General features: G+C 52.7%; 2 protein-coding genes across 7 annotated transcripts; both read left to right on the top strand.

Annotated features, from left to right (window-relative positions):
• The first annotated feature begins 1,135 nt into the window (after window positions 1-1,135).
• Men1 (menin 1) lies at window positions 1,136-7,356 on the top strand. Of its 4 annotated transcripts, none has more exons than XM_035442017.1 (9): window positions 1,137-2,021; window positions 2,970-3,178; window positions 3,297-3,503; window positions 3,738-3,778; window positions 3,861-3,948; window positions 4,543-4,679; window positions 5,131-5,266; window positions 5,630-5,794; window positions 6,148-7,356. In XM_035442017.1, the coding sequence occupies exons 1-9, from the start codon at window positions 1,577-1,579 to the stop codon at window positions 6,628-6,630; spliced, it is 1,911 nt and encodes a 636-aa protein (XP_035297908.1). In that variant the 5' UTR covers window positions 1,137-1,576; the 3' UTR covers window positions 6,631-7,356. The 4 variants fall into 4 exon arrangements, with proteins under 4 accessions (XP_035297910.1, XP_035297908.1, XP_035297911.1 ...); XM_035442018.1 differs by having other exon boundaries at window positions 1,139-2,021; window positions 3,375-3,503; XM_035442019.1 differs by lacking the exon at window positions 5,630-5,794 and having other exon boundaries at window positions 1,136-2,021.
• A 156-nt stretch (window positions 7,357-7,512) lies between these two features.
• On the top strand, window positions 7,513-24,354 carry Map4k2 (mitogen-activated protein kinase kinase kinase kinase 2). 3 transcript variants are annotated; one of them, XM_027408497.2, is made up of 32 exons: window positions 7,513-7,847; window positions 7,969-8,026; window positions 8,259-8,349; window positions 8,429-8,493; window positions 8,764-8,819; window positions 9,119-9,166; window positions 9,249-9,291; window positions 9,643-9,715; window positions 9,794-9,925; window positions 10,000-10,062; window positions 10,343-10,424; window positions 10,527-10,634; window positions 11,037-11,115; window positions 11,222-11,280; window positions 11,933-11,976; window positions 12,058-12,096; window positions 12,190-12,223; window positions 12,339-12,447; window positions 12,527-12,615; window positions 12,695-12,736; window positions 12,819-12,903; window positions 12,998-13,077; window positions 13,156-13,216; window positions 13,301-13,418; window positions 18,183-18,241; window positions 18,317-18,420; window positions 18,496-18,673; window positions 20,726-20,794; window positions 21,345-21,431; window positions 21,672-21,742; window positions 21,837-21,892; window positions 22,013-24,354. In XM_027408497.2, exons 1-32 carry the CDS (start codon window positions 7,752-7,754, stop codon window positions 22,098-22,100), a joined length of 2,466 nt encoding a protein of 821 aa, XP_027264298.1. In that variant the 5' UTR covers window positions 7,513-7,751; the 3' UTR covers window positions 22,101-24,354. The 3 variants fall into 3 exon arrangements, with proteins under 3 accessions (XP_027264298.1, XP_027264297.1, XP_027264299.1); XM_027408496.2 differs by having other exon boundaries at window positions 12,190-12,250; XM_027408498.2 differs by having other exon boundaries at window positions 12,190-12,250; window positions 21,837-21,902.
• Window positions 24,355-24,965: the final 611 nt, after the last annotated feature.

Below are 24,965 nucleotides of genomic sequence, written 5' to 3'. Positions count from 1 at the left end.
ATGCTCTTACCTGCAAAGCTATCTCCTCAGCCTCATATACTGAAATCTTAGTCTCAGACAGAGACTTCATTTTGGAAACAGGGTCATTAGTTAAGATGAGGTCATAAGGGTAAAGTTTGTGCCATTGTACTGGTAGTGTACGCCTATTGTCCCAGGATAGTGGAGGCTGCCGCAGGAGCACTGTGTGGCCAGTCTAATCTAAAAAGCAAGATCCTGTCTAAAGTGAGACTGACCTTGAAGTCCTGATTCCTCCCCCTCCTAAATTTTATTTTACATATGTGTGTGCACAAGGTGCCTGCCTGAAGCTTGCAGAGGTCAACAGAAAACATTGGATTCCCTGGAACTGGGTTAAAGACCCAGTTGTGAGCTGATATGTTTCTGCTGGGAACCCAGGTCCTCTGCAAGAGCAGCCAATGCCCTTAATTTTGAAACGTCTCTGTAGCCCACCCTTATTTTTTTTCCCTGCCTCTAATTCCCAAGGGCTGGCTTTGCATCATACTTGGCTAGCATGAAGTCCAGACTGGCCTTGAGCTCAGCAAGATCCTCTTGTCTCTGTCTTGCCATGTTCAGCTTGGCAGTCTTTTTTAGGTGTCAATGTTTTGTCTGCATGTTTTTATGTTTGTGCACTATGTCGGGGCTTGGTGGGGAATCAGAGAAGGGCATGGATTCTCTAGAACTTACAGATGGTGAGTCACAATGTGGGTGCTGGGACTTGAACCCAGGTCCTTTGCAAGACCTAAACAGCCTTACCAGGTCTCCAGCACCCTTGTATTTCAAAGCAAGTCCCTCCCCTTGCAGTGTTTTAAAGCACCAGTTTCCCCCACATCTTGCAAACTGGCCATACTATACGGTGCACCAACGCCACCGTAGCCTTAGAGCGTTTAGTTTCAGGACGACAATCTCCCAGATGGCACCGCGGAATCTCTGGGTTGCGTGACCATAAAATGTCCAATAGCAGAGGAATTCGAGAAGGTAGCAACTGGTCTCTCAGCCTACCCGCACTGAGCAGCTGGACTACCTCTCCCATAAGCCATTGCGGGCTTGACTCTTATCTTTTCCAGACTTGATGAGGGCGGGGCGAGTAAGGACTCCTATTTCCCGGCAGGCGGTGCGGCCAGAGGAGGCGCGGGACTTCATTTCCCAGCAGGCTTCAGGCGGCGGGCGCCGCGGTGCCTTGTGTGGGATGTAAGCGCGGAGGTGGGCTCGGGGGACCGAGGCCAGGACTCTCCTTGGGATTTGCGGGGAGGCTGGTTTGGGTTCGTCTTCTGGACAGGCTCCAGAGGGCCGGGTAGAGGTCACAGTGACCGGGAGGGGTGACCTTTGAGGGTCCTCATTGAGGTCTTTGGGACGCAGCCTCATCGGGGCTGGGGGTCCCGGATTGTAGGGAACAAGAAGGCCCCACAGCCTTGGTTGAAGGGTCTCAGCGACCGAGCCTCCGCCTGTGAGCGCAGGACGAAGCGGCTGGCGAAGCAGAATTGTGGCGGAGGGTAGAGCCTTAGCTGAGCCTGGGAGGGGGCTCTCCCTCCGAGCCCGACCCTCCCTGCCTCGGCTTGCCGGCAGGCCACCGCCCGCCGCCATGGGGCTGAAGGCCGCCCAGAAGACGCTGTTTCCTTTGCGCTCTATCGACGACGTGGTGCGCCTGTTCGCTGCGGAGCTGGGCCGAGAGGAACCTGACCTGGTGCTCCTCTCTTTGGTCCTGGGCTTCGTGGAGCATTTCCTGGCTGTCAACCGTGTCATCCCCACCAACGTGCCCGAGCTCACTTTCCAGCCCAGCCCTGCACCCGACCCTCCTGGCGGCCTCACCTACTTCCCGGTAGCCGACCTGTCCATTATTGCTGCCCTCTATGCCCGATTCACCGCCCAGATACGCGGCGCTGTGGACCTCTCCCTCTATCCTCGAGAGGGGGGCGTTTCCAGTCGCGAACTGGTAAAAAAGGTCTCCGATGTCATATGGAACAGCCTCAGCCGCTCCTACTTCAAGGACCGTGCCCACATCCAGTCCCTCTTCAGCTTCATCACAGGTTGGAGTCAGACAGGTGGTCAGGGGAGCAAATGAATGTTGGCTTACCTTGTCTAGTGTCTGAACAATATAGTTTACAGCCCATTTGAGACCTGTAAACCTTGTATAGTGGGGCAGGTATTATTTTTCCTTTGCAGCTGTGGAAATACAATCTCGAAGAAGGCAAGTGATGTTTTAATGTCAGAATGGCAGGGCTGGGACTGGAACCTGATCCTTTGGTACCAGATCCCCCTTCTCCACGGGACCATGTGTGTCTTTCTTAGGGTTCTCCTTGTTTCCTAGCTTCTCTGGCGGTTTGGATTGTAGGCTGGTAATCCAGCACCCCTAGCCCTGCCATTGATTAGCCACAGGAATCTGGCAGCCCAACATATGGGGAAAGAGGATGGCAGCCGATTAGGGAAGTAGGACAAAGGGATGGATACATTTGAGAGGATTAAATGAGATGATGCCTATGAAAATATTTTGAAAGGAAACACTGACTTGAGCTCAAGAAGGCTAAGGAGTTGCAAAGTGCTTCAGCTCCCGGTGCATGGTATTGAGCAAGAATCTGAGGCCATTTCTGAGCTTAGCAGAGGACAGAGATATCAGTCAGGGCATGGGCCCAGGGTGTGGTGTGGGTGGGTGGGGGGTTCGTAGGGTCATGGGTTTGTTTTCCCTGTTATAGTCTAATAGGTGTACTGTAAGACGTTGTTTAAGTCATTATGACAACAGAAGTACACGATATAGAAAAGGGAGGCACAGTTTCTGGCTGGGTGAAGCTGGGATCCAGGAGAGTTTGCTGCTGGGGTTGGGTTAACAGGAGCGAGGGGTTGCCAGCATAGAAGAAACGGGAGAGTATTATGATGGGAAGAAGCATGTGACAGGCTTGGACACCGGCAAGAGGTGTTGGGGGGCATAGCCCCCTTCTTCCAGGCCAGGCCGGAGCTCTTATTTCCACCCTCTTCTACAGGCACTAAACTGGACAGCTCAGGCGTGGCCTTCGCAGTAGTGGGGGCCTGCCAGGCCCTGGGTCTCCGAGATGTCCATCTGGCCCTGTCTGAGGATCATGCTTGGGTGGTGTTTGGGCCCAATGGGGAACAGACAGCTGAGGTCACCTGGCATGGCAAAGGCAATGAAGATCGCAGGGGCCAAACAGTCAATGCTGGTGTGGCTGAACGGGTATTGTATTTCCCCACAATCTCACTCTTTTCTTACTCTGTTAGCCCAAGTCATCTTAGGGATTCTACTTCCCTGGCCATGCTCCTCATCCCATTAACCGTCTGTGTCTCTGTATCAGGGGGTAGGCAGATTGAAGTTGCCTAGAGCAGGCACAGGGTGGGACATCCTGAGATATCTACTTTTGTGCCTTTCCAAGAGCTGGCTGTACCTAAAAGGATCATACATGCGTTGTGATCGCAAGATGGAGGTGGCGTTCATGGTGTGTGCCATCAACCCTTCCATTGATCTTCACACTGATTCCTTGGAGCTGCTGCAGTTGCAGCAGGTGAGGAGACCACCTCTGCCCAGCCCCCACCCCCCTTCCCGTCTATAAAATGGACTGGCTGTTCTCAATGCCCAAGGGAGAGTAGAGTTGATTCATGAAGGGCTTTGCTTCATGAGGGACTGAGTCTTGAATTCTGGCCTTCTCTGGTGGAAGGGCCCTCCTGCTTCTGGACACCAGTCCACCTGATAGGCAGCTCCCTTCTCCTCACTCATACCTCTTTCCCTCTGGCTCTAGAAGCTGCTTTGGCTGCTGTATGACCTGGGACATCTGGAAAGGTCAGTAGAGGGATATGATCAGACTAGACTTCGGGGGAGCCAGGGGACTGGGTGACAGCCTGTGCTTTTTATGTGTTCCTAGGTACCCCATGGCACTAGGGAACTTGGCGGATCTGGAGGAGCTGGAGCCCACTCCTGGTCGGCCAGACCCACTCACGCTCTATCACAAGGTAAGGGCGTCTCAGCAAATAGCATCTCATTTCTGGAAATTTTGAGGAGATAGGTGAAAAACAAACTTTGTGTGCTGGAGAGTATTTCCTGCCCTACTTTGTATCAAGCACATGTATAATGAGGGTAGTTGTATGTTTAAGAAGTGCTCTGGGTTCCCTAGCCTAGGACTGGCAGAGCCGGGATTTGCCTCAAAAGCCCTCATTTTTCAGCTGCCCCTCATTATCCTGGCATATAGCTTGTGGTAGCACTGTGGAGAGATGTTAGGTTGCTCAGTGTGGTCCAGGGTGATTGGGCTTGGAAGTCTTTGTTTAGGAACATGTGGGGAAGAGACCTGCCCTGGGCCTGAGTACTGCCCTGCCACTCCCTAGGCCTTGTTTTGTAGGGTCACCCCTCCTATTGTCTGCCCTTGCCTTAGCAATCCGACTTGTATGTTCAGGCCTGGGATAGAGGTGAGAGAGAGTGGGGAGCACCAGGTAGAAGGGTCAGGAAGGATTGGAGCCAGGGAGGAACAGACAGCTGAGGAAGCATATCATTGATGAACCCCCTGGCAACTGGGGGCTCCCTCCCTGAGGTTCCTTTACTCCATCCTCCAGGGAATTGCCTCAGCCAAGACCTACTATCAGGACGAGCACATCTACCCATACATGTACCTGGCTGGCTACCACTGTCGCAACCGTAATGTGCGCGAAGCCCTGCAGGCCTGGGCCGACACTGCCACTGTTATTCAAGAGTAAGGTTTCCCCTGACAGGGCCTCCAGCTTGTCCTTTCTATTGCTTTTCAGTCATCTATCCAGGAGCGAGCCCTTGTCCCAAGCCCTGTCCCCTCTCTGATCAGTCCCTACAACCAAGCTACCATTACCCAGGAAGTGAGGACCTCTGGTTAGAGCCGTAGCCTTTTCTTTCTTTTTCTTTTTCTTTTTTTTTTTTTTTTTTTGGCCTTATGCCTTTTCTTCTCTCCTTTCTCTGCCTAATTTCTTCTGCTTTATAGTCAGTTGTGTTATCTATGATGCCACTGTTTCTGCCCAATTTCTAGTGTAGCCCCTACATCCTACTCTTTAATCTTGCCTTGAACTAATATGGTCACCATCATCTGGATGAACAAGCACCCCAACCTCTTACCCAGTCAGTTGGATGTCCAATTGTGGGGACACTGTCAACCTGAATCCTACATGTTCTCACAGCTACAACTACTGCCGGGAGGATGAGGAGATCTACAAGGAATTCTTTGAAGTGGCCAATGATGTCATCCCCAATCTGCTGAAGGAAGCAGCCAGCCTGCTAGAAGCAGGCGAGGAGCGTCCCGGGGAGCAAGCCCAGGTGAAGGGCAGGACTCCATTGGTCCACCCTCCTTCCTGGGCATTTTGGACTGCATGGACAGAACTGGGGATCCTCTTGCTGGGGCTGATATCTTGGGCTTGTGTTTGAAAGGACTTGAGGGTGTTTTAGAACTAAAGCCTTCAGGTAAATGGATTGATTGATGTCCATGTCTTTCATGGCCAGGTTCTCACCTGGGTTAGGCTGTAGGTAAGGAAAGGTACACTCCCTCTCCCCACATGCAAACCAAAGGTTGGCTTTGTAAAAGAGAGGTCCTGGCCTGCAGTTGCCTTAACTGAAACCAGAGCTTTGCCCAGGTGGAGCCTGGCTGGACACTGTGTCTCACTTCTTCCCTATTCTGTCCAGGGCACCCAGAGCCAAGGTTCTGCCCTCCAGGACCCAGAGTGCTTTGCCCATCTGCTGCGATTTTATGATGGTATCTGCAAATGGGAGGAGGGCAGCCCCACACCAGTACTACATGTAGGCTGGGCCACTTTCCTTGTGCAGTCCCTAGGCCGCTTCGAGGGACAGGTGAGAGGACCCTATGCAGGGGGGCTGGGAACTACAGGTGGTGGCAGTAGCCACAGGGGAGTGAGATCCCATACTGCCCCCCCAGACAGGGTTTCTCTGTATTGCTTTGGAGCTTGTCCTGGAACTAGCTCTGTAACCAGGCTGGCCTCGAACTCACAGAGATCAGCCTGCTTCTTCCTCCCGAGTGCTGGGACTAAAGGCGTGTGCCACCAATGTCCGCCTGGGAGAGAGATTATTGTATATACCTATCTGAGTACAGACGAAAGGAAACTCCTAGAGGGGTGGCCAGGGGCTGAGCTTGGCGCTCCTACTGGTGATCTACAACCTTTCCCTTGGCTTGCACTCTTGCTCAGGTGCGGCAGAAGGTGCACATAATTAGTCGTGAAGCAGAGGCAGCAGAGACTGAAGAACCATGGGGGGATGAAGCCCGAGAAGGCCGGCGTCGAGGTCCTCGACGGGAGTCCAAACCCGAGGAACCACCCCCACCCAAGAAGCCTGCATTGGACAAGGGCCCGGGCTCTGGGCAAAATGCAGGGTCAGGACCACCCCGGAAAACACCAGGGATTGTCCCAGGTACTACCCGTGGCCCAGAAGTCAGCAGTGCTGCTCAGGCTCCAGCACCTGCAGCATCGCCACCCCCGGAGGGCCCAGTGCTCACTTTCCAAAGTGAGAAGATGAAAGGGATGAAGGAGCTACTGGTGGCCACCAAGATCAACTCAAGTGCCATCAAGCTACAACTCACTGCGCAGTCGCAAGTGCAGATGAAGAAACAGAAAGTGTCCACACCCAGCGACTACACACTTTCTTTCCTTAAGCGGCAGCGCAAGGGCCTCTGAACGGTTGGGGATTCCCTGACCAGGACCTAGGCCCTGCCCTCACTCCCAGCAGGCTTCACCCTAGTTCCCCAATTCAAGCCCAGACTCTGCCCACAGTCCTAGGGGGCCCAGGGCTGTTCTGCAGTGACTGGGAACCTTCAGTTAGCTCCTTTAGGCTGTGACTCAGTTCTTAGAATTTAGGTTTCATCTCCCACCAGCCAGCCAATTGGAACCTCATTGTAGGTCTGTGTTAAAGGTCCAACCCCCAAAATTCAGTGGACCATGATATTGGAACCATAGTCAAGCCTGAGCAGTTCGGCATTCCTCCCACTTGGGGATGAGGTTGACCTTAGCCCAGAAACACAGATGCTACCTGGAAACCGGAGAATCAAGGACTCCATTCAGTCCCTAGGGGTAGATTTCCGCACTTTTGAGTTCCAGCCTTTGGGAATCCAGCCTCCTACCCCAAAGAACTTCCATATTGCTGCCTGAATTTGGAAATCTTCGCTTCCTCGCCTCCCTAACCCCAGAGTCCAGGACACGAAGCTTCAACTCTTGTCTGTGAATACTGAGCCTCGCCCCCTTCCTGACCAAACTGGCCCCTGAACAGAGTAGGACCTCTTCCAACCCTCTGGGAACCTCCCTGAGGTCCCGGGAGGAAATATGCACGGGGTGGGGGAGGGCCAGTCTCTTCCTGTTTTGTACATAGATTTATTTTTTAGTTCAAGGAAGATGAATACATTTTGTTAAAAAAAAAAAAGAAAAAGAAAAAAAAGACATGTTCGTGTTTCATCTGGGACGTTGGGGATGGGGCGGGGAGTGGACGTCCGCTTTGCTCTGCCTTTGGATTTTGAACTTCATGCTCTGCACCTGTAGCGCGTCGAGAATCCGGGTGGGGAAGAACCTAAGCTCCGCCCCTAACTAGGGGACTTCCCCGCGTAGCCAGGGCGCCTCCTCCTGGCCAGGCAGGCGGAGGGGCATCCCCGGCCTGGCCCCGCCCCAGTTTGGCCCCGCCCCTACGGCCTCCGAGCCTTGCCGCTGCCCCTGCCTGCCCTCCGCCTCTCTCCGCCCCGCCCCCGCCCGCCGCGCCGCTCCGCGCCGGCTCCGCAGCTTGAGCCGGCCGGCCGGTCCGGCGCCGGGCCATGGCGCTGTTGCGGGATGTGTCGCTGCAGGATCCGCGGGACCGCTTCGAGCTGCTGCAGCGTGTGGGGGCCGGGACCTATGGCGACGTTTACAAGGTGCGCTGTGCGGGGCGGCGGGACAGGCGGGAGCGCAGGAGGAGGGTGCATCTGTACGTCCCGCCGCGGGAGCCCCGGCCCCGCCCCCTCCTCACCGTGTTTCTTGCAATGCGCCCCTCAGGCCCGAGACACCGTCACGTCCGAACTGGCCGCGGTGAAGATTGTCAAGCTAGACCCAGGTGTGGGCCCGGGTGGGGCCTCTGCGCTCCAGGGAGGCAGGCGGGGGCGCGTGAGCTGGCGGGCGGGGGGCGGAGAGTTGACATTTCCGAGACCCCCAGAGAGGCCGACCGCAGGAGAGACTAAGCTGTCACCTGTCTGGCCAGGAGAGAAACACTCTGCATCCAGTTTGCATATAGGTGCAGAGTCTGGGCTATCCCTGTGTGCCCCCCCATAATGCCTTGTGCTCCCCAGGGGACGACATCAGCTCTCTTCAGCAGGAAATTACCATCCTTCGTGAATGCCGCCACCCCAATGTCGTGGCCTACATTGGCAGCTACCTCAGGTGAGGTTGTTTACCCTCATACTCCAGACTGCGCTCGTGTGCCCTGCTGTGTGCCAATCCCAGCGCTTTGTCTCCCCAGGAACGACCGCTTATGGATCTGTATGGAGTTCTGTGGAGGGGGGTCGCTGCAGGAGATTTACCACGGTGAGAACCAGGCTCCTTGGGACATGGCCTTCCCCTATCCCAACATAGGAGGGCATCCTCCAGGCTGAACTTGAGCTCCTCTCTGCTTCTGACTGGCTGTGTGACCTTGAGAGAAATGCTGTCCTTCTCTGGGCTCAATATCCCAGCCTGATGTGGCTAACATTACTTTGCTGTAAGGGTGCCTGCTGCTTCCCACTATGCAGGGTGGCTAGAGAGGGTCAACATATCCCTCAGGCTCTCTCTCCAGCCCTCATGCCCTGTCCATTTCAGCCACTGGGCCCCTGGAAGAACGGCAGATAGCCTATGTTTGCCGGGAGGCGCTGAAGGTACTGGACTCATAGGCGGTACCCACTTTGGAATCCTCAGGAGTGTGGCTCTAACCCAACTGGCCAGTGGGGGAGTGGGGCCTTGAGATGGGCTGTCCCAGGGGCTGTGGGTCCTAAGGGGGAGGGGGCCCCAGTTCTGTTGCCGGAAGCAGCCTATTTCCCTCTTGGCTCAGGCACTTCCTGTTTGGGGAGAGGGGAGGAGGAAGCGGCTTGGGTGGGGGGCCCCAGTCCTGAGGAGGGGCTCAGGAAAGATGGTTAGTGCTAAGTTGCTGTCCTCAAAGACTCCTCTTTGTCCCCAGGGGCTCCACCATCTGCATTCTCAGGGGAAAATTCACCGAGACATCAAGGTAGGGTCAGCCCTGGGCATGGCTCAAGCGAGGAGGAAGCTGCCAGGCACCTGACAGGCTCCTTTCTGTGTCTCCCCCCCAGGGTGCCAACCTTCTGCTCACTCTGCAGGGTGATGTCAAGCTGGGTCAGTACTGGGGGTGCCACGTGGGTGAGGTTTAGCAGGGACTCAGAGACCATAGAATTAAGTGCTGTGGTTCCTAGTCACTTTAGTGCTCACTTGAGACTCAGTTTCCCCACTTGGGAGATGTAGCAATATTGCCTGTCTGCCCAAAGTTGGCTGACGTTAGGTTAGGAGGGACCTGACATGAGATCAGATTTCAGGGATAGAAGGTTTGTGACTTCTCTCAGAAGAGAGGGCTGGCCTTGCTTGGGAGGGTTTTGTGGCTGGACCCAAGTCCTGCCCTAGTATAGCCTGGGCCCTGGGATGGGAAGTAGGTGAGGCCCTGGGGCTGGCAAGGGTCTCTTCTCCCTGCAGCGGACTTTGGGGTATCAGGTGAGCTGACAGCATCTGTGGCCAAGAGGCGATCTTTCATTGGCACTCCGTACTGGTAAGATGGTGCCCTGGCAATAGGGGTAGGGGCCACAAGGAGGGCACCTGGCCATCCCATCTGTGACCCTGACTTTAGGATGGCGCCAGAAGTTGCTGCTGTGGAACGCAAAGGTGGCTACAATGAGCTATGTGACGTTTGGGCCCTGGGCATCACTGCCATTGAGCTGGGCGAGCTACAGCCACCGCTGTTCCACCTGCACCCCATGAGGTCAGCCTAACACATGCCCCTTACCTGACCCTTGCCCTGCTGACCCTTGACTCATGACCTCATATCCTTCCCAGGGCCTTGATGCTCATGTCGAAAAGCAGCTTCCAGCCACCCAAGCTGAGAGACAAGACACGTTGGTGAGGACTCACCCACAACTGAGATACCCTTTTCCAGCCAAGGCCCATGGGATGGAAGCTCTTACCAAGCAAGGGTCGAGCTTGGTTCCTACCCTAGGCCCAGGACTTAATATGGACAGGAGGGAAGGGCTGGTGGCTTGTGATGGAGGCATTGCTATGGTGCAACAGCATCACTGTCCCAGCTGTTCCTTCCTTGGTGGCCAGCTGGGGCAATTTGACAGGATGCTTCTATGCAGAGCTTAACCTGGGTCTGGGTGGGTGGGGCTTTTGTGCCCACTAGGACCCAGAATTTTCACCACTTCCTCAAGCTGGCTCTAACCAAGAACCCCAAGAAGAGGCCCACAGCTGAGAAGCTTCTGCAGGTAGGAGACGGGGGGGGGGGGGGGAGGTGGCTTGGGGAACTTGAGGCTCAAAAAGAAGACCTGGAAGATAGGGGCCAACTTGATCAACCCTTGCTCCTCCAGCACCCATTCACAACCCAGCAGCTCCCTCGGGCCCTCCTTACCCAACTCCTCGACAAGGCCAGCGACCCCCATCTGGGAACCCTCTCCCCTGAAGACTGTGAACTGGAGGTAAAGCAAAGACTGGGAACTGGGTCAGCCCCACCTGGTTGGAAGGGGCCTGCAAGTGATGTAAATCAGAATCTCTTTGACTTGTGGAATTCCAGCACAGAGTGTCTCTCTAATCAAGCCTACCTGCCATGAATCGTTTGAGTGGGTCTTGCCTCACTCCACGCCCTCAGGTCCAAGCCAGCCATGACTATGACTAAGCTATCTTCCTTTCTATGTGGCCTTTGGCAAATTTCTTGACTTTTCTGTGCCAATTTTCCCATCTATGAAATGAGGGCTGTTTTATATCATAGTAACCTTAGAGGGTTGTCATGAAAACAGAACGCCCAATTGAAGTCAAGACCTGGAAAAATTCCTGGCCAGGGGTGAGTACTGGGTGCAAGTCTGCTGTGTGTTCTTTCTTAGACCCAGGATATGTTTCCAGATACCATCCATTCCCGGGGCCATCATGGTCCGGCTGAGAGGACCCCCTCTGAGATCCAGTGTAAGTCTTCTAACATGGCTAAATGCAGCCATGGATCTGGTGTTATTTTGGGGGGGTCCATTGTGAGACTTTGACCCCCTCCTAACCCAATACTGTGAACCCCTAGTTCACCAAGTAAAATTTGGCGCCCCTCGCCGGAAGGAGACAGATCCTCTCAATGAACCGGTGAGGCATTCATTCACTGGCTGGCCGGGGATAGGGGGGTTGGGGGGTGGAGGGGTAGAGGGGTGTCAGGTATGCAGATGCAGGTGGGATGTCCCAAATCAAGGCCAGTCTGAAGCAGGGGTTGCTGTGTCATTTGGAGTCTTGGACTAGAGGCTCCTCCCAGGCCGTTTTCTTCTAGACAGCACTGAAAACTGGAAGACTGGCCACCCCGTTCTAAAACCTAGGTTTCATAGGACTGAGGGCCCCCACTTAAGCATATTTCTCAATCTGCCTATCACAGGATCATGTCACCCCATCTGCTTTTACTCTCCAATCCACAATGTTCCTCTCTGCCCTGCTGTCCTGCTGTCTTCCTTACGGTCTCTCCCTCTGTCTTGTCTCTCTTACCTTTTTCATTTTGTCTTTTGTAAGTCATTTGTCTGTTGGCAGAATATTCTCCATCTGTCTGTCTGTCTGGTCTCTCCTGCTGTCTTTCTCTTTGTTAATGTTGAGACAGGGTCTCTATCTAACTTAATCTAGCTGGTCTTGAACTCTCCCTGTAGTCTAGGCAGGCCTTGAATTTCATATCATTCCTCACTATTCCCTTCCATCTTTTGATACCTTCTCTTTTTCTTCACCTCTCTCCTGATGTCTTTGCCTTGGTTTCCTCCAGTGGGAGGAGGAATGGACGCTGCTGGGAAAAGAGGAACTGAGTGGGTAAGTGAGCAAGACTGGGGAAGCTGAGGGGCAGGTTGGGTCTTATGTAAGGCTGACCATTGGCCCCTTTCTCTGGCCCAGGAGCTTGTTGCAGTCAGTCCAGGAGGCCCTGGAGGAAAGGTGAGGGGCCTGTACCTGGGATGCAAAAGGCCTCCAGGCCTGAGGGTCATTCTCATCTCACACTCCATCATGCTATCTGCTGTGTCCCTGTAGGAGCCTGACTATTCGGCCAGCCTTAGAACTCCAGGTGTGGATTAGAAGAGGGAACTGGGAAGTAAGCCGTGTGCACAGGGTGCCTTGGGGCAGAGAGTGCATCACAGGGCACCTTCTGGTGGCCAGACTGTTTCTGACCCTCTTGCCAGGAGCTGGATTCCCCAGATGATGCCATGGGAACCATCAAACGGGCCCCGTTTTTGGGGCTGCCCCATACTGAGCCAACATCTGATGACAATGCCCAGTCCTGCTCCCCAGGTGAGCCCCAGGCTTAGCAGGCCAGGAGGAATTCTGGGGCAGGGCTGAGGCTTGGAGTCACTTTGGTCTGTGTGTACAGGAACCCCGTCTGCACCTCCACCTGACCCTGGCAGCCCACCATTGCTGCCTACTGCCTGGGCCACCCTGAAGCAACGGGAGGATCCTGAGGTAAGAGGACACCAGAGGGGTGGGAGGTAGGTTCTAGAGTGTCACCTTGGCCCTGACTCCTTCCTTCCCTGTTATGCAGAGATCATCCTGTCATGGCCTTCCTCCCACCCCCAAGGTGCACGTAAGTGTTCACTGGGCATCCCTAGGCCCCGCTGTCTTGGCATTCCCACTGGTCCCTCATCAGCTACTTGTTTCTTCCCCAGATGGGTGCCTGCTTCTCCAAGGTCTTCAATGGCTGCCCCCTGCAGATCCATGCTGCTGTCACTTGGGTTCACCCTGTGACTCGAGGTGGGCCAGGGGTAGAGCAGAAGCAGTAACCTAGGATGCCCTTAGGTTTGGGCCAGGGGTGTGGCAGCCCCTGACCCCATACCTATACCTGCAGACCAGTTCCTGGTAGTAGGGGCTGAGGAAGGCATCTACACCCTCAACCTGCATGAACTGCATGAGGACACCCTGGAGAAGGTGAGGCCTCTTGGCTTTGGGGGGCAGAGGCGCAGGGATGCCGGGTGCTGATCTTCTGTGCACTGTCTTTGGTCTCAGCTCATCTCCCAGCGCTGCTCCTGGCTCTACTGCGTGAACAATGTGCTGCTGTCACTCTCAGGTAGGAGGAAGAGGGTGTAGAGGCAGCCAGAGCGCTCTTCCCCAAACTTTCTCTGAGCCCTGTGATCTTCCCCTTCTGCTTCAGGGAAATCCACGCACATCTGGGCGCATGACCTTCCAGGCCTGTTTGAGCAGCGGAGACTGCAGCACCAGGCGCCCCTCTCTATCCCTACCAACCGCATCACTCAACGCATCATCCCCAGGTCAGCGAGTGTGGAGTCTGGAGGAGGTCCATAGTAGTACCGACTGTCTGGGACTCTGCCCAATCCTGAGACTGCCAGGATCTTAGCTAGTTACTTAGGCTCTTTCCGTCCCTGAGGCTGTTTCCTCCTGGTCAGTACTGTTGGTGGCCTCACCTCCTGTCCACCTGGCATGTTGGAATGCACAGAGGGATTGTGGCTGTGAAAGTGCTTTGTAGATGTGGGGGCTGTGGGCTTCATCCGGCAGTTCAGTGGGCCCTGTGCTGGGCTTGGCACATGGGTCAAGAGAAACTGTACTTTGGAGAAACAAAGGACATGGGCATTTATGGCTGACTGCTTGGTTCAGGGCAGGGACAAGGGCAGGGTTGGAGAGAATGTTCTGGAAGTCAGAAGGCCAAGACAGCTCAGAATTAGAGGCTAAATTCCAGTGTCTGAGGGAAGGGGAGAGTGTGTGCAGGACGGACCACGAAGCAAGGCCTAGTGAACCCCGCTGGTGGTATTTGTCCTGAGGGCTGAGAGCTGCACAGGTGGCCAAACCCTTCCTCTGTTGCCAAGCTTAGGACTTGGACTCTGTCCAGTGGACACCAGCACTGTCAGCATTTCAAAGGATCCTATTGTGTACTGGTCAGTACGCTTCCTGCGGGAGGTGGTTCAGCTCACTGTCTAAGAGCCAGGCTGCTGTGGTGGGCTCATGCCTGACATCCCAGCAATCAGAAGATGGAGGCAGGACGATTGCAAGTTTGAGGCCATCCTGGGCTGCATATGGAGACTTTTGTCTCAAAAAACAAAGTAAAACACAGCTGGGCATGGTTGTGCATGCCTGTAATCTCAGTACATGAGAGGTAGGGGCAGTGGAATCGGGAAGTCATGGTTATCTTTGCCTACCTATTGAGTTTGAGGCCAGCCTGAGGTATGTGAGTTCCTGTCTCTGTAAACAATATACTGGCCATATAGAGGGCTACAGTAGGAATGGTATTTGGGAAGCAGAATGGTCAGGACTAGAAACTGGCTGCAGAGGAGCTCACTGCAGAAGATAAGCGGCCCAGCATTAATAGGTGCAGCCATTTCGTCAGTAACTATGTAGCCAGTGCCTTCTTCATATGTTGACATTGTGCAGGGCTTAGGCACATCTGTGGACTGAAGGGACCTTTGCCCCTTCTCTTAATGCCATCTTTTTGTGGTGAGGAGATAGATAGTAGACCTAGAAAAATGAGGTTCTTTGGCAGTGATGGTTCAGAGCTCACACCACAGGGAAGAGCAGAATGAAGAAGAGGATTTAAAGTGCTGTTTGAGCCAAGACTCAGGACAGGGCTGAGGCTGTAGCTTGCTGGTAAAGTGCTTGCCTAGCATATATGGGGTTGTGGGTTTAGTTCCCATCACTGTAGGAGGAACCTAGGACTTAGAGGAGTGTGTGGCTGGAAAGATTGCTCAGTGGGTAAAGATACCTGCTGGGATTTAAGAAGTTTAACACCGGGGGCTGGAGAGATGACTCAGAGGTTGAGAGCACTGACTGCTCTTCCAGAGGTCCTGAGTTCAATTCCCAGCAACCACATGGTGGCTCACAACCATCTATCATAAGATCTGGTGCCCTTTTCTGGTGTGCAGGCAAATATGCAGACAGAACACTGTATATGGAATAAAAATAAGTAAATAAATTAAAAAAAAAGAAGTTAGAAAAGGCCATTTTAGCTGGGTGTTGGTGGCACACGCCTTTAATCCCAGCACTCGGGAGGCAGAGGAACGCGGAGCTCTGTGAATTTTGAGGCCAGCCTGGTCTCCAGAGCGAGTGCCTGGATAGGCTCCAAAGCTACACAGAGAAACCCTGTCTCGAAAAACCAAAAAGAAAAAAGAAAAAAAGAAAAGAAAAAGCCGTTTTGGTGGCGCACACCTTTAATCCCAGCATTTGGGAGGCAGAGGCAGGCAGATCTCTGAGTTCGAGGTCAGCCTGGTCTACAGAGCAAGTTCCAGGATAGCCAGGCCTACACAGAGAAACCCTGTCTCCAGGAGGTGGGGGAAGTTAGAGAGCTGTGGGTATGTAGGGAAAGTTAGACGAGGAGAAGAGATGCCTACTACAAAGGTCCTAGTGCAGGTTATGGTTAGCTTGAGGAACAGGAGATCACAGAGGATCTGTCTACAGGGAGGCCTTGGACTTTTGACTCACAGCGGGTTGGAGGAGGCCACTGGTAAGGCATGACCGGCACTGAGCTCTTCATGGGCTCTCTCGCTGCTGGGGAGGACTAAGCCACTGATGAGGGAGGATGTTGGAGGCTGTGGGAAACCTGTTGCAGAGGTCAGGTGGCTAGCAGTGGAGGTGTGGGCTGCAGTAGGAGTAAAGAAAGTGAAAATTGGTCTGTTTCTTGTTCTGTTTTGCAAGTGGAGCCAGCAGGATTTCCTGGTGTTAGGTGGTATGTGAAAGGGAAAGGGGAGTCAAGGCTGAGGGAAGGATGGAGCTGTCATCAGCTGTGAGTGACGTAGGAATCTGGGCTGAATTCAGATTTGCCACATTAAGTAAATTATATGCCTGTCATCCCAGCATTCAAGAAGTTGAGGCAGAATTACTGAAGTTTGATGCTACAGTGTGAACCCTGTCTTAAAGCATGCATTTCAAAAGGTGCATGCACATTCTCTGTGAGTGGGGGCTCCCTAGTCCATCTGGAGAACTGGAGCGCCAAGAAGAGTGGGCCAGGCAGGGGCTCCAATGTTATTATGACCAGGCCAAGCCAGGCCAGGGACAGCAGTACTTGGGAAACCTAGAGGTGAGTCCTGTCTATAGAGCTCACATCAAGCCTGTATGTGGTGCCCTGTGGCCTCTGGGCTTCCTGAGCCTCTGTTTTGACCTACAGCCTTAGGCAGAGGGCTTGCCATAGTCCTGGTAAACTAGGCAGCTTTGAACCTGTGTCTACTCTGAGCATTAAGAAGGGAAGAAATGGAATTCTTTAGAGAAAACACGAGATGCAGAAGTATACGCCCCTGACCTACCCAGATGCTAGCTGGGGAGAGAGTGGGAGGAAGGGGGGGGCAGAGGGCAGTGGAGTGAGGCAGACACTGCTTCCTCCCAGGGGCTTGTCCTGGCAGGCATGCAGACAGGACCTGAGTCACCCGGAGGAGATTGCCCTGTTAACAGCTTAGTTGCTCAGATGAAGAAACAGTCTCAAATGGTCAGTCCCCTGAGGGCCCCATAAGACAGCTACCCACCGGCCCCAGAGAGCACTAGCCCCAGCTAGGTGCAGAAGGGAGGCCATTTGCTGTTTGAAGTCTATGTTTCCCAGGGCCTGTTTGTCAATCTTTGAAATGGGTTGAGTATACTCAAGCTGGTACCTGCCTCAGCTTCTGGTCTCCACACTAGCTGCTTCACCTGGCAGTAAGGAAACAGGCAGAGAGGTGAAGTGACTTGTTTAAAACCATGAAGAGCTGGTTGGTGGTGGTGGCTCATGCCTTTAATCCCAGCACTTTTGTGAGTTCAAGGCCAGCCTTGTCTACAGAGTGAGCTCCAGGACAGTCAGGGCTGTTTCACATAGAAATCCTGTTTCAAAAAACTAAAACCAAAACAGAACAGAACAGAACCAACAAAACAAACAAACAAAAAAACCCACACAAAACCTAGAGTGGTGACTTTTACCTATAATCCTAGCACATTGCGGGACTGAGGCAAGGACAGGAAGATTGCCACAAAGCCCAAGCTTACCTGGGCTACAGAGTAATACTGTGTCAAAACCAAATTAGGGCTGGTGAGATGGCTTATCAGGTAAAGATGGTTGCTGCCAAGCCTGAATATCTGAGTTCAGTTTCAAGGATGCACATGGTAAAAGGTAGAACTGGTTCCTGCAAGTTGTCTTCTGACCTCTACAGACCAGGCTCACTTTGAAGACACAGAGATCCTCCTATCTCTGCCTCCTAAGTGCTGGGACTAAAGTTGTTCCACCACCATGCCCAGTTACATTTATTATTTTTGGGGGGAGGGCGTGATGAACCCATGTGCCAGAGTATACAAGTGGAGGTCAGAAGACAGCTTACAGGAGTAATTTTTCTTAGCCTACCGAGTGAATCCCAGGAGTTGAGGTTTTAAGTCTTGATGGCCAATGCCTGTACCTAATGAGCCATCTAGCTAGCCCAAGAAAAGTTAAAAAAAGAAGAAAGACAAAAATGGCAGGGGGTGGGGAGGTGGGGGTGGGGATGGGGTAGGGCAGGGCGGCACCGAATCTGGTAGCTCAGGCTTCTAATATCAGCACCTGGAAGGCTGCAGCAAGATGATCAGGAGTTTGAGACCAGCCTGAGTTACATGAACCCTGTCACTGGAAACTTACAAATGACCTGGGGCTGGAGAGATGGCTCAGTGGTTAAGAGCACTGGCTGCTCTTCCAGAGGACTGGATTCAGGTTCCAGTGAGCATCATTTACATGATAGCTCACAATGACCTTTAGCCTCAGTTTCAGGAGCTGTGATGCCTCCTTCTTACCTTTCCAGGCACCAGACACAAATACAGTGTCCATACATACATACATGCAAGCAAACACTCATACACCCAAAAATAAACTAGTCTTAAAGAAGAAACCCAAAACAAAAGAACAAACCCCTCCTAGAGTGCCCCAGGTCAGGGAGCCCAAGATGCTCACAGAGCCTCAGTCCATTGCAGCTCTGAAAGGCACATTGATGAGCCTAGTGTCTCATCCGTAAAGCAGGAAGATAAAAGTGACCACCTCACAGGGCTCAGTGGGGGCCTTGCCCTTGGATAACTCCCAGAACGTATGCTGATTTTCACCTCTACAGGCGGTTTGCCTTGTCCACCAAGATTCCTGACACCAAAGGCTGCCTGCAGTGTCGTGTGGGTAAGAGCTGACTGCATGGGGCTGGGAGAGGCGCTGTGAGTCTGAGCCCTTGCCCACCACCTCCTTCTCCCGCAGTCCGTAACCCCTACACAGGCAGCACTTTCCTATTGGCTGCCCTGCCTGCCAGCCTGCTTCTGCTGCAGTGGTATGAGCCGCTGCAGAAATTCCTGCTGCTGAAGGTAGGAGTCCAGAGGGCCCGTGGGTGGCAGGATGCCTGCGGGAGAAACAAAGCCTAGCCTCTCTGCTGTCCCCAGAACTTTTCCAGCCCCTTGCCCAGCCCGGCAGGGATGCTGGAGCCGCTGGTGCTAGACGGGAAGGAGCTGCCACAGGTGTGTGTGGGCGCTGAGGGGCCTGAGGGACCCGGCTGCAGAGTCCTGTTCCATGTCTTGCCCCTGGAGGCTGGACTGACTCCAGACATCCTGATTCCTCCTGGTGAGCAGCAGAGCTGGGTGTTGCAGGGAGGGGACATTTCAGACTTTCTGATCTGGGCTTACAGGAAAGATTTCATTAGACTAGGTCTGTCTTCTGAGGCAGGGGGATTGCATGAACCCATGAGTTAGATGCCAGCCTGGGCAGCATAACAATCCTAAACTTTAAGAAATAAGAAGGTCTGGAGAGATGGCTCAGAGGTTAAGAGCACTGGCTGCTCTTCCAGAGGTCCTGAGTTCAATTCCCAGCATCCATATGGTGGCTCACAACCTCCTTGAATGAGATCTGGTGCCCTCTTCTGGTGTGCAGATATACATGGAAGCAGAATGTTGTATACATAATAAAAAATAAAATCTTTAAAAAAAAGAAAAGAAAAAAAAAGAAAAGAAATAAAAAGAAGGGCCCCCCGGTGTTGGTGGCACACGCCTTTAATCCCAGCACTCAGGAGGCAGAGACAGGCAGATCTCTGTGAGTTCCAGGCCAGCCTGGTCTACAGAGAGAGTTCCAGAACAGGTTCCAAAACAATACAGAGAAACCCTGTCTCGAAAAAACAAAAGAAGGAGGAGGAGGAGGAGGAGGAGGAGGAGGAGGAGGAGGAGGAAGAAGAAGAAGAAGAAGAAGAAAAGGCATGGTGGTATAGCACTTGGCAGGCTAAGTCAGGAAGATCCTGAGTTTGAGGCCAGCCTGGGCTATATAGAGTTCCAGGGCAGCATGATCTACATAATTTGGTCCAGTCTCACAAGCAAAACAGGTTTAGGCATGGTGGCTCGTAACTTTAATCTTAGCACTCAGGAGGCAGACGCAGGTAGATCTGTGAGTTCAAGGTCAGCCTAGTCTACATAATGAGTTCCAGAACAGCCAGGGCTACATAATAGAGAAATAGGTTTTTGTCTCAAAAACCAAACAAAAGGTCAGGCAGTGGTGGCACATGCCTTTAGTCCCAGCACTTGGGAGGCAGAGGCAGGTGGATCTCTGTGAGTTTGAGGCCAGCCTGGTTACAGATCGAGTTCCAGGACAGCTAGGGTTACACAGAGAAACCCTGTCTTGAAAAACCAAAACCAACCAAACAAAAAAAACCAGACCAAACTAAACCAAAAGATCTTAGATTAAAGGCTTGGTAGCCAAGGCAAAGCTGGCTGCCTGTGCTTAAGCCAGCAGTGGCAGGAAGAGGGGCTCTGGCCAGGTAGGCTTCCACTCTGGACTGGAGGCTTCCACTCTGAGCAGGGAAGGGTGACTTCTCAACCATTGGGACAGCTGGGACAGTGAGTAGAGAAGGAAAGACTCCTGATACTAGCGGGCCCTCAAGGGATTATATTCATATTTTTTCTGCTGCTTTTTAAAAACAAGATTTATTTATTATGTAGAAAGTGTTCTGTCTACATGTCAGAAGAGGGCACCAGATCTCATAATGGATGGCTGTGAGCCACCATGTGGCTGCTGGGAATTGAACTCAGGACCTCTGGAAGAGCAGTCAGTGCTCTTAACCTCTAAGCCATCTCTCCAGCCCCTTTCTGCTGTTTTTTTTTTTAATTTTTTTATTTATTTTACTTTATGATTATGAATGCTTTGCCTCCATGTATGTATATATATCACATGCATGCCTTGGAGGTCAGAAGAGGACTGACTTGGAATTCCAGAGGGCTGTGAGCCACTATGTAGGTGCTGGGAATCAAACCCGATCCTCTGGAGGAGCAGCCAGTGCCTTAACCACTGAGCCATCTCTCCAGCCCCTCAGTCTTAATTTTTACAACGGCCCTGCAAAGTAGACTTTGTTATATCTGAACGACCAAAGAGGAAACTGAAGTTCAGAGACAGGAAATGACTTGTGCCAGACCACACATCTACTGGGTCTCACAGCCTAGTTTGTCTGACCCTGGAGCCTTTTGTAGGTTCCACCTGGACTCATCCTTGCTCCTAATAAGCCTAAGGGCAAGTCCTTTGTTCTGAGTATGATCCTATAGGGCTACTGGGAAGTGAAATACACTGTTGTCCTTGGGATACTAGAGTGGCTGGTGGCTCACCTAGATAGGCCTTGCCTCCCTTTTCTGTCCACAGAGGGGATACCAGGCTCCGCTCAGCAGGTGATCCAGGTGGACAGGGACACAGTTCTGGTCAGCTTTGAACGTAAGTGCCCTAGGATCAGGGTTGGAGGGCTCTATTAGGCCTGAGCATGGCAAACATGGCACCAACAGTTTTCCCTTCCCCCATCTCCCCCATTCCCTCTACCTTGCTAAACCATCAGATTACATTCCTAAAGCTAGCCAGCGAGGTCTAGCTATCAAAGTAATGAAGTCCAGCAATCAAGCCCCTGCCATTGGCTGCCCTAATTAACATGCCCAATCAAAATTCACCAACTCATCCTGACATGGGTTTCCCTCTTCCCTTTATAAACTGCCATTTGCCCATGGGCCACTTCTGTCTACTCTATCCAGAGGCAGTCCTTTGTCCTTCTGGGGCAAATATCTCTTCTCCCTCCCTCTTGTTTCTTTCCCCCAGTCCTTCATCTTCTATCTCTTTATCTCTTATTCCCTGCCTTTCATCCCTGCTGAGAACTTGATCTTGGGTGTCTTGTATGGATTTTGAGATCCTTTCAGTGGTGAGAAAGGCTTTATGGGTCTACCATCCAAGAGGGGAGCCAGCTACCCTCCCCCACACCAGCTCTCTCCCTGTGCAGGCTGTGTGAGGATCGTCAACCTGCAGGGTGAGCCCACAGCTGCACTGGCCCCTCAGCTCACCTTTGACTTCCCCATTGAGACTGTGGGTGAGTAAGCCCGATGTGGGTGTGGTGGCAACCACAGTCTAGAAGCATGTGTAATTGGCTCAGGGCTCAGGGTTAGCAATGGGACCAGGGTAGGTTCCCTACTCCCTTTGGGGAACCATCCTGGTCACCCAGGATCAGTGAGGACCCCTGAGGGTTGGCCTGGGTCAGACCTTACAGCAAGGATCAAGAGACTGGTGGAGTTTGGGGGTAGTGTAGGGCCAACAGAGCCCATTCTTCCAGTGTGCCTGCAGGACAGTGTGCTAGCTTTCTGGAGCCATGGCATGCAGGGCCGAAGCCTTGACACCAACGAGGTGAGTGGGGCTCAGGGACCTGACTGCTTCCAACTCTGAGGGTCCTGTTTAGAAAGCACCTGCTGGGATGGTCTCAGAGTCCCTTGTCTTCCAGGTGACTCAGGAGATCACAGATGAGACCAGGATCTTCCGAGTGCTGGGGGCCCACAGGTAGATACAGGTGGTACCTGAAATGCATTTTCCATTGCAAATACTGCCGACAGGCTAGCGATGGGGATGTTCTTACCTGGCTTTCCTTCCTTGCTCACCCTGCGCCTCTCTCCCCACCAGGGACATCATCCTGGAGAGCATTCCCACTGACAACCCTGGGGCACACAGCAACCTCTACATCCTCACAGGTCACCAGAGCAGCTACTGAGCTGTCTTCCTGATGTGCCCAGCCATCACCTCCAGCCTCTTGTTGGGGCCCCAGAAGGCAGACCGAATTCTGAGAAGTGTTTGGGGGCAGGGAGGGGAGGTAGCCCACCCCCCTCAGCAATAACTGGACCAGAGGAAGCTGTGACCACCTACCCTCCCCAAAGTGTTGTCCCCCAGTGCAGGAGGCCCTGGGCAGGATGGGGCTGCCTACATGATCCATTCCATTTCTCATTTTTTCCTTTCTAGTCTTTCTGCCAAGAGCCTGCCCCAGGTTCTATCCTGGGCAACATGTATTTAAGAGAATTATATTAGTATTAAAGCCAGTTGGTTTTATCCCATCAGTCCCTCTGAGGTGGAGGAGTTGAGCCCCCACCTTCTGCCCTGTTCTTGTCTCTCTCCTCCTCTCATTGTTTCCTGCAGAACACTTTTCTGGAAGTACTTGGTTGGTCTCAGGCATGCACCAGGAAGGGCAGTCCACTGGTGCTTGGTAGAGTCAAGACTCAGGGGGCACAAGCCACTGGTCCAACAGCCATCTTGGGCCTGTAACCTCTTGGTCCCTTCCCAGAGCAGTCCTCACTCACTTTTGTAGATTGAGACATCTGCTGTAGTCTGGCATCTTGTGGACTTATGCAGGGAGTTGTGAGCAAAGGAACCTGTCCAAGGTAGCCTTGCCCCAGGTAGGATCTTGCTTGTGGTCTGCAGGAGGATGCTGGAAGCTAGCCATGACCATTTCTGGGATCTGTGTACTAGTCCTGGCCATGTCTACTGCAGTGTCCCATGACAGGCCTGTAAGAATATAGTGAAGCCTCAACTTAGCCTGGGAAGATGGATGTGGGTCTCTTTAGTGTTCAGTCACTCCATGCTAGGCCTGGGGTCACTACCAAGATACAGCTCAACCCCCAAGAAATACATTGGGGCCCATCTCCCTCGTGGCTCATCTTGTGCTTTGTATTGTCCTCCCTTAGTCCCCTTGCAAAGGGCTCAGGGCCTCCGGGTCCAGGTGCCCCCTCCTGTGGCCCTAGATACTGACTGGCTTGCCAGTGACCAAGGCCACTGAAGGGAGAGTGGGGCACACAGAGCCAGGCCTGGGAGGGTTAAGGGGGGTTGTGGTTCGAAGGTCCAGAGCTTAGTGCTCTGTTCCAGCTCATGGTCAGCCTCCTGACATTTAGAGCAAATGTTGGCAGAAGAAGGTCTTATGCCTAGTGTGCTGGCTGTAAGTACTTGCCAGCTCAGTGAAACAATGGGTAGGGGAGGGTGCGTCGGCGACAGCTCATGTGAATGGGATTTGTGGCCCTTGGGGTTGTCAGTGTCCCTCTTCACAGCCCTGACTGCTTGGTTTCCAGTGACCAAGAGGTCTGTTGCTTGGCTGAATAGAGAGCCAGACCAGGAAAAGGAGTGGAGCGTGTGTCATCACTGAAACCCTAAGTCATCTGAAGGGCCAGGGGAAATAGGGCTACACAAAAAATCCTAGCTTCCTATCTCCCGCACTCCTTGGGAGCCTGCTGGTGGTGAGAGCGAGAGGGGTGTATTCCACCCCGCCCACAACACTTAATCAAGATGCCCTGGGAGAACTGGCCCTCAGACTTCACAGTACTGGACTACACAGTGCCATCTTGTGGCAGGTGGCTCAGCCCAGCGTCACCTGAAAAGGTTTAGGGGTGTGATATGCCAAAGTGAGGGGCCTATGAAAATCAGGGCCCACTGATAGTATTTAGTGCCATAAGCCAAAGACAGAGAAGCCAGGAATATGCACTGAAGGGTGTAACTTTATTTATATATTTGTTTATAGACAGCTTTTTCAAATACAAAAGAGAATTTGATGAAGCTAGGCTGTGGTGAAAGCCTATGGTCCCAGTTCTCAGGAGGCAGAGGTAGGAGGACTGTCTGTGAATTGTAGTCTAGCCTGGTCTACATAGTGAATTCCAGGCCAGCCAAGATTATATGTAGTCAAGATCCTGCCTCACAAATAAATAAAACTTGTCTCTCATTTGTCCTCCAGTCCCTTCTAGAAGTATTTATGATATTTAAACAATTTGGTATATTTTTATTCACATGGCAACAGTTCATATATCCTGCTGGCTCTCTGAAAATATACTGGAGATCTTTCCATTATCAACCTGGCCTTTTTTTGTATGGCTTGTGCTGGGTTGCACATGTTTCAGGTGACTAGTGTTAACCGAAAGATCCTTATTGATGGAATGTATTTCTATTTTAATATCGCAAAACACACTGCAATAAATAACTCCTGTGTCAGAGACAATGTGTACTCAAGTGTTCCTGGGGGATCAATTCCTGAAGCGGTATTGCTAGGTTGGAGTGTCTGTGTTTGCCATGGTGAGGTACCATAAAAGTGCCCTCTGTGGGATGGGGTCTCTCTATCATTCTGTGGATAGATACATCACTGGTTATGGTGACTCACACCTGTCACCCAGCATTTTCGAGTCTGAGGCAGGACTGCCAGCCAGTGCTACACACCAAGACCCTTCCTGAAAAAAGCAGAACAGAGAACATGGGCAAACTAACATGTCCAACAAGCAGGCCTGTGCCACAAGGGCACATGGGAAAATCCTGGTGCAGCCCATCCCTGAATGTGCAGAGTCTCTGGAACGAGAGGGGGAAAGTGATGTGGAGTACAGGGCAGGTGCCATAGTCACTGAGCTTGACTTCCCTGGGATGACCATCAGCTAAAGCAAGGCAATTGCGCAGTCAGGAGATGCTGTAAGTCCTTAATGCAGCAACACCAGAAGTCTGTCCCATAATATGGCAAGTGTGTGCTGGGAAGTATGTTAGGAAGCTCAGAAACTGGCAAAACTATCAGCTGACCATGCATTCATACACAGAAAGTTATGGGAGGAGGTTGAGCACA

This window comes from Cricetulus griseus, chromosome 3, assembly GCF_003668045.3.
Source record: "Cricetulus griseus strain 17A/GY chromosome 3, alternate assembly CriGri-PICRH-1.0, whole genome shotgun sequence".
NCBI classification, from domain to species: Eukaryota; Metazoa; Chordata; class Mammalia; order Rodentia; family Cricetidae; genus Cricetulus; species Cricetulus griseus.
Note: the sequence above shows the minus strand (reverse complement) of the source record. Positions and strands in the feature narration are given on the sequence as shown.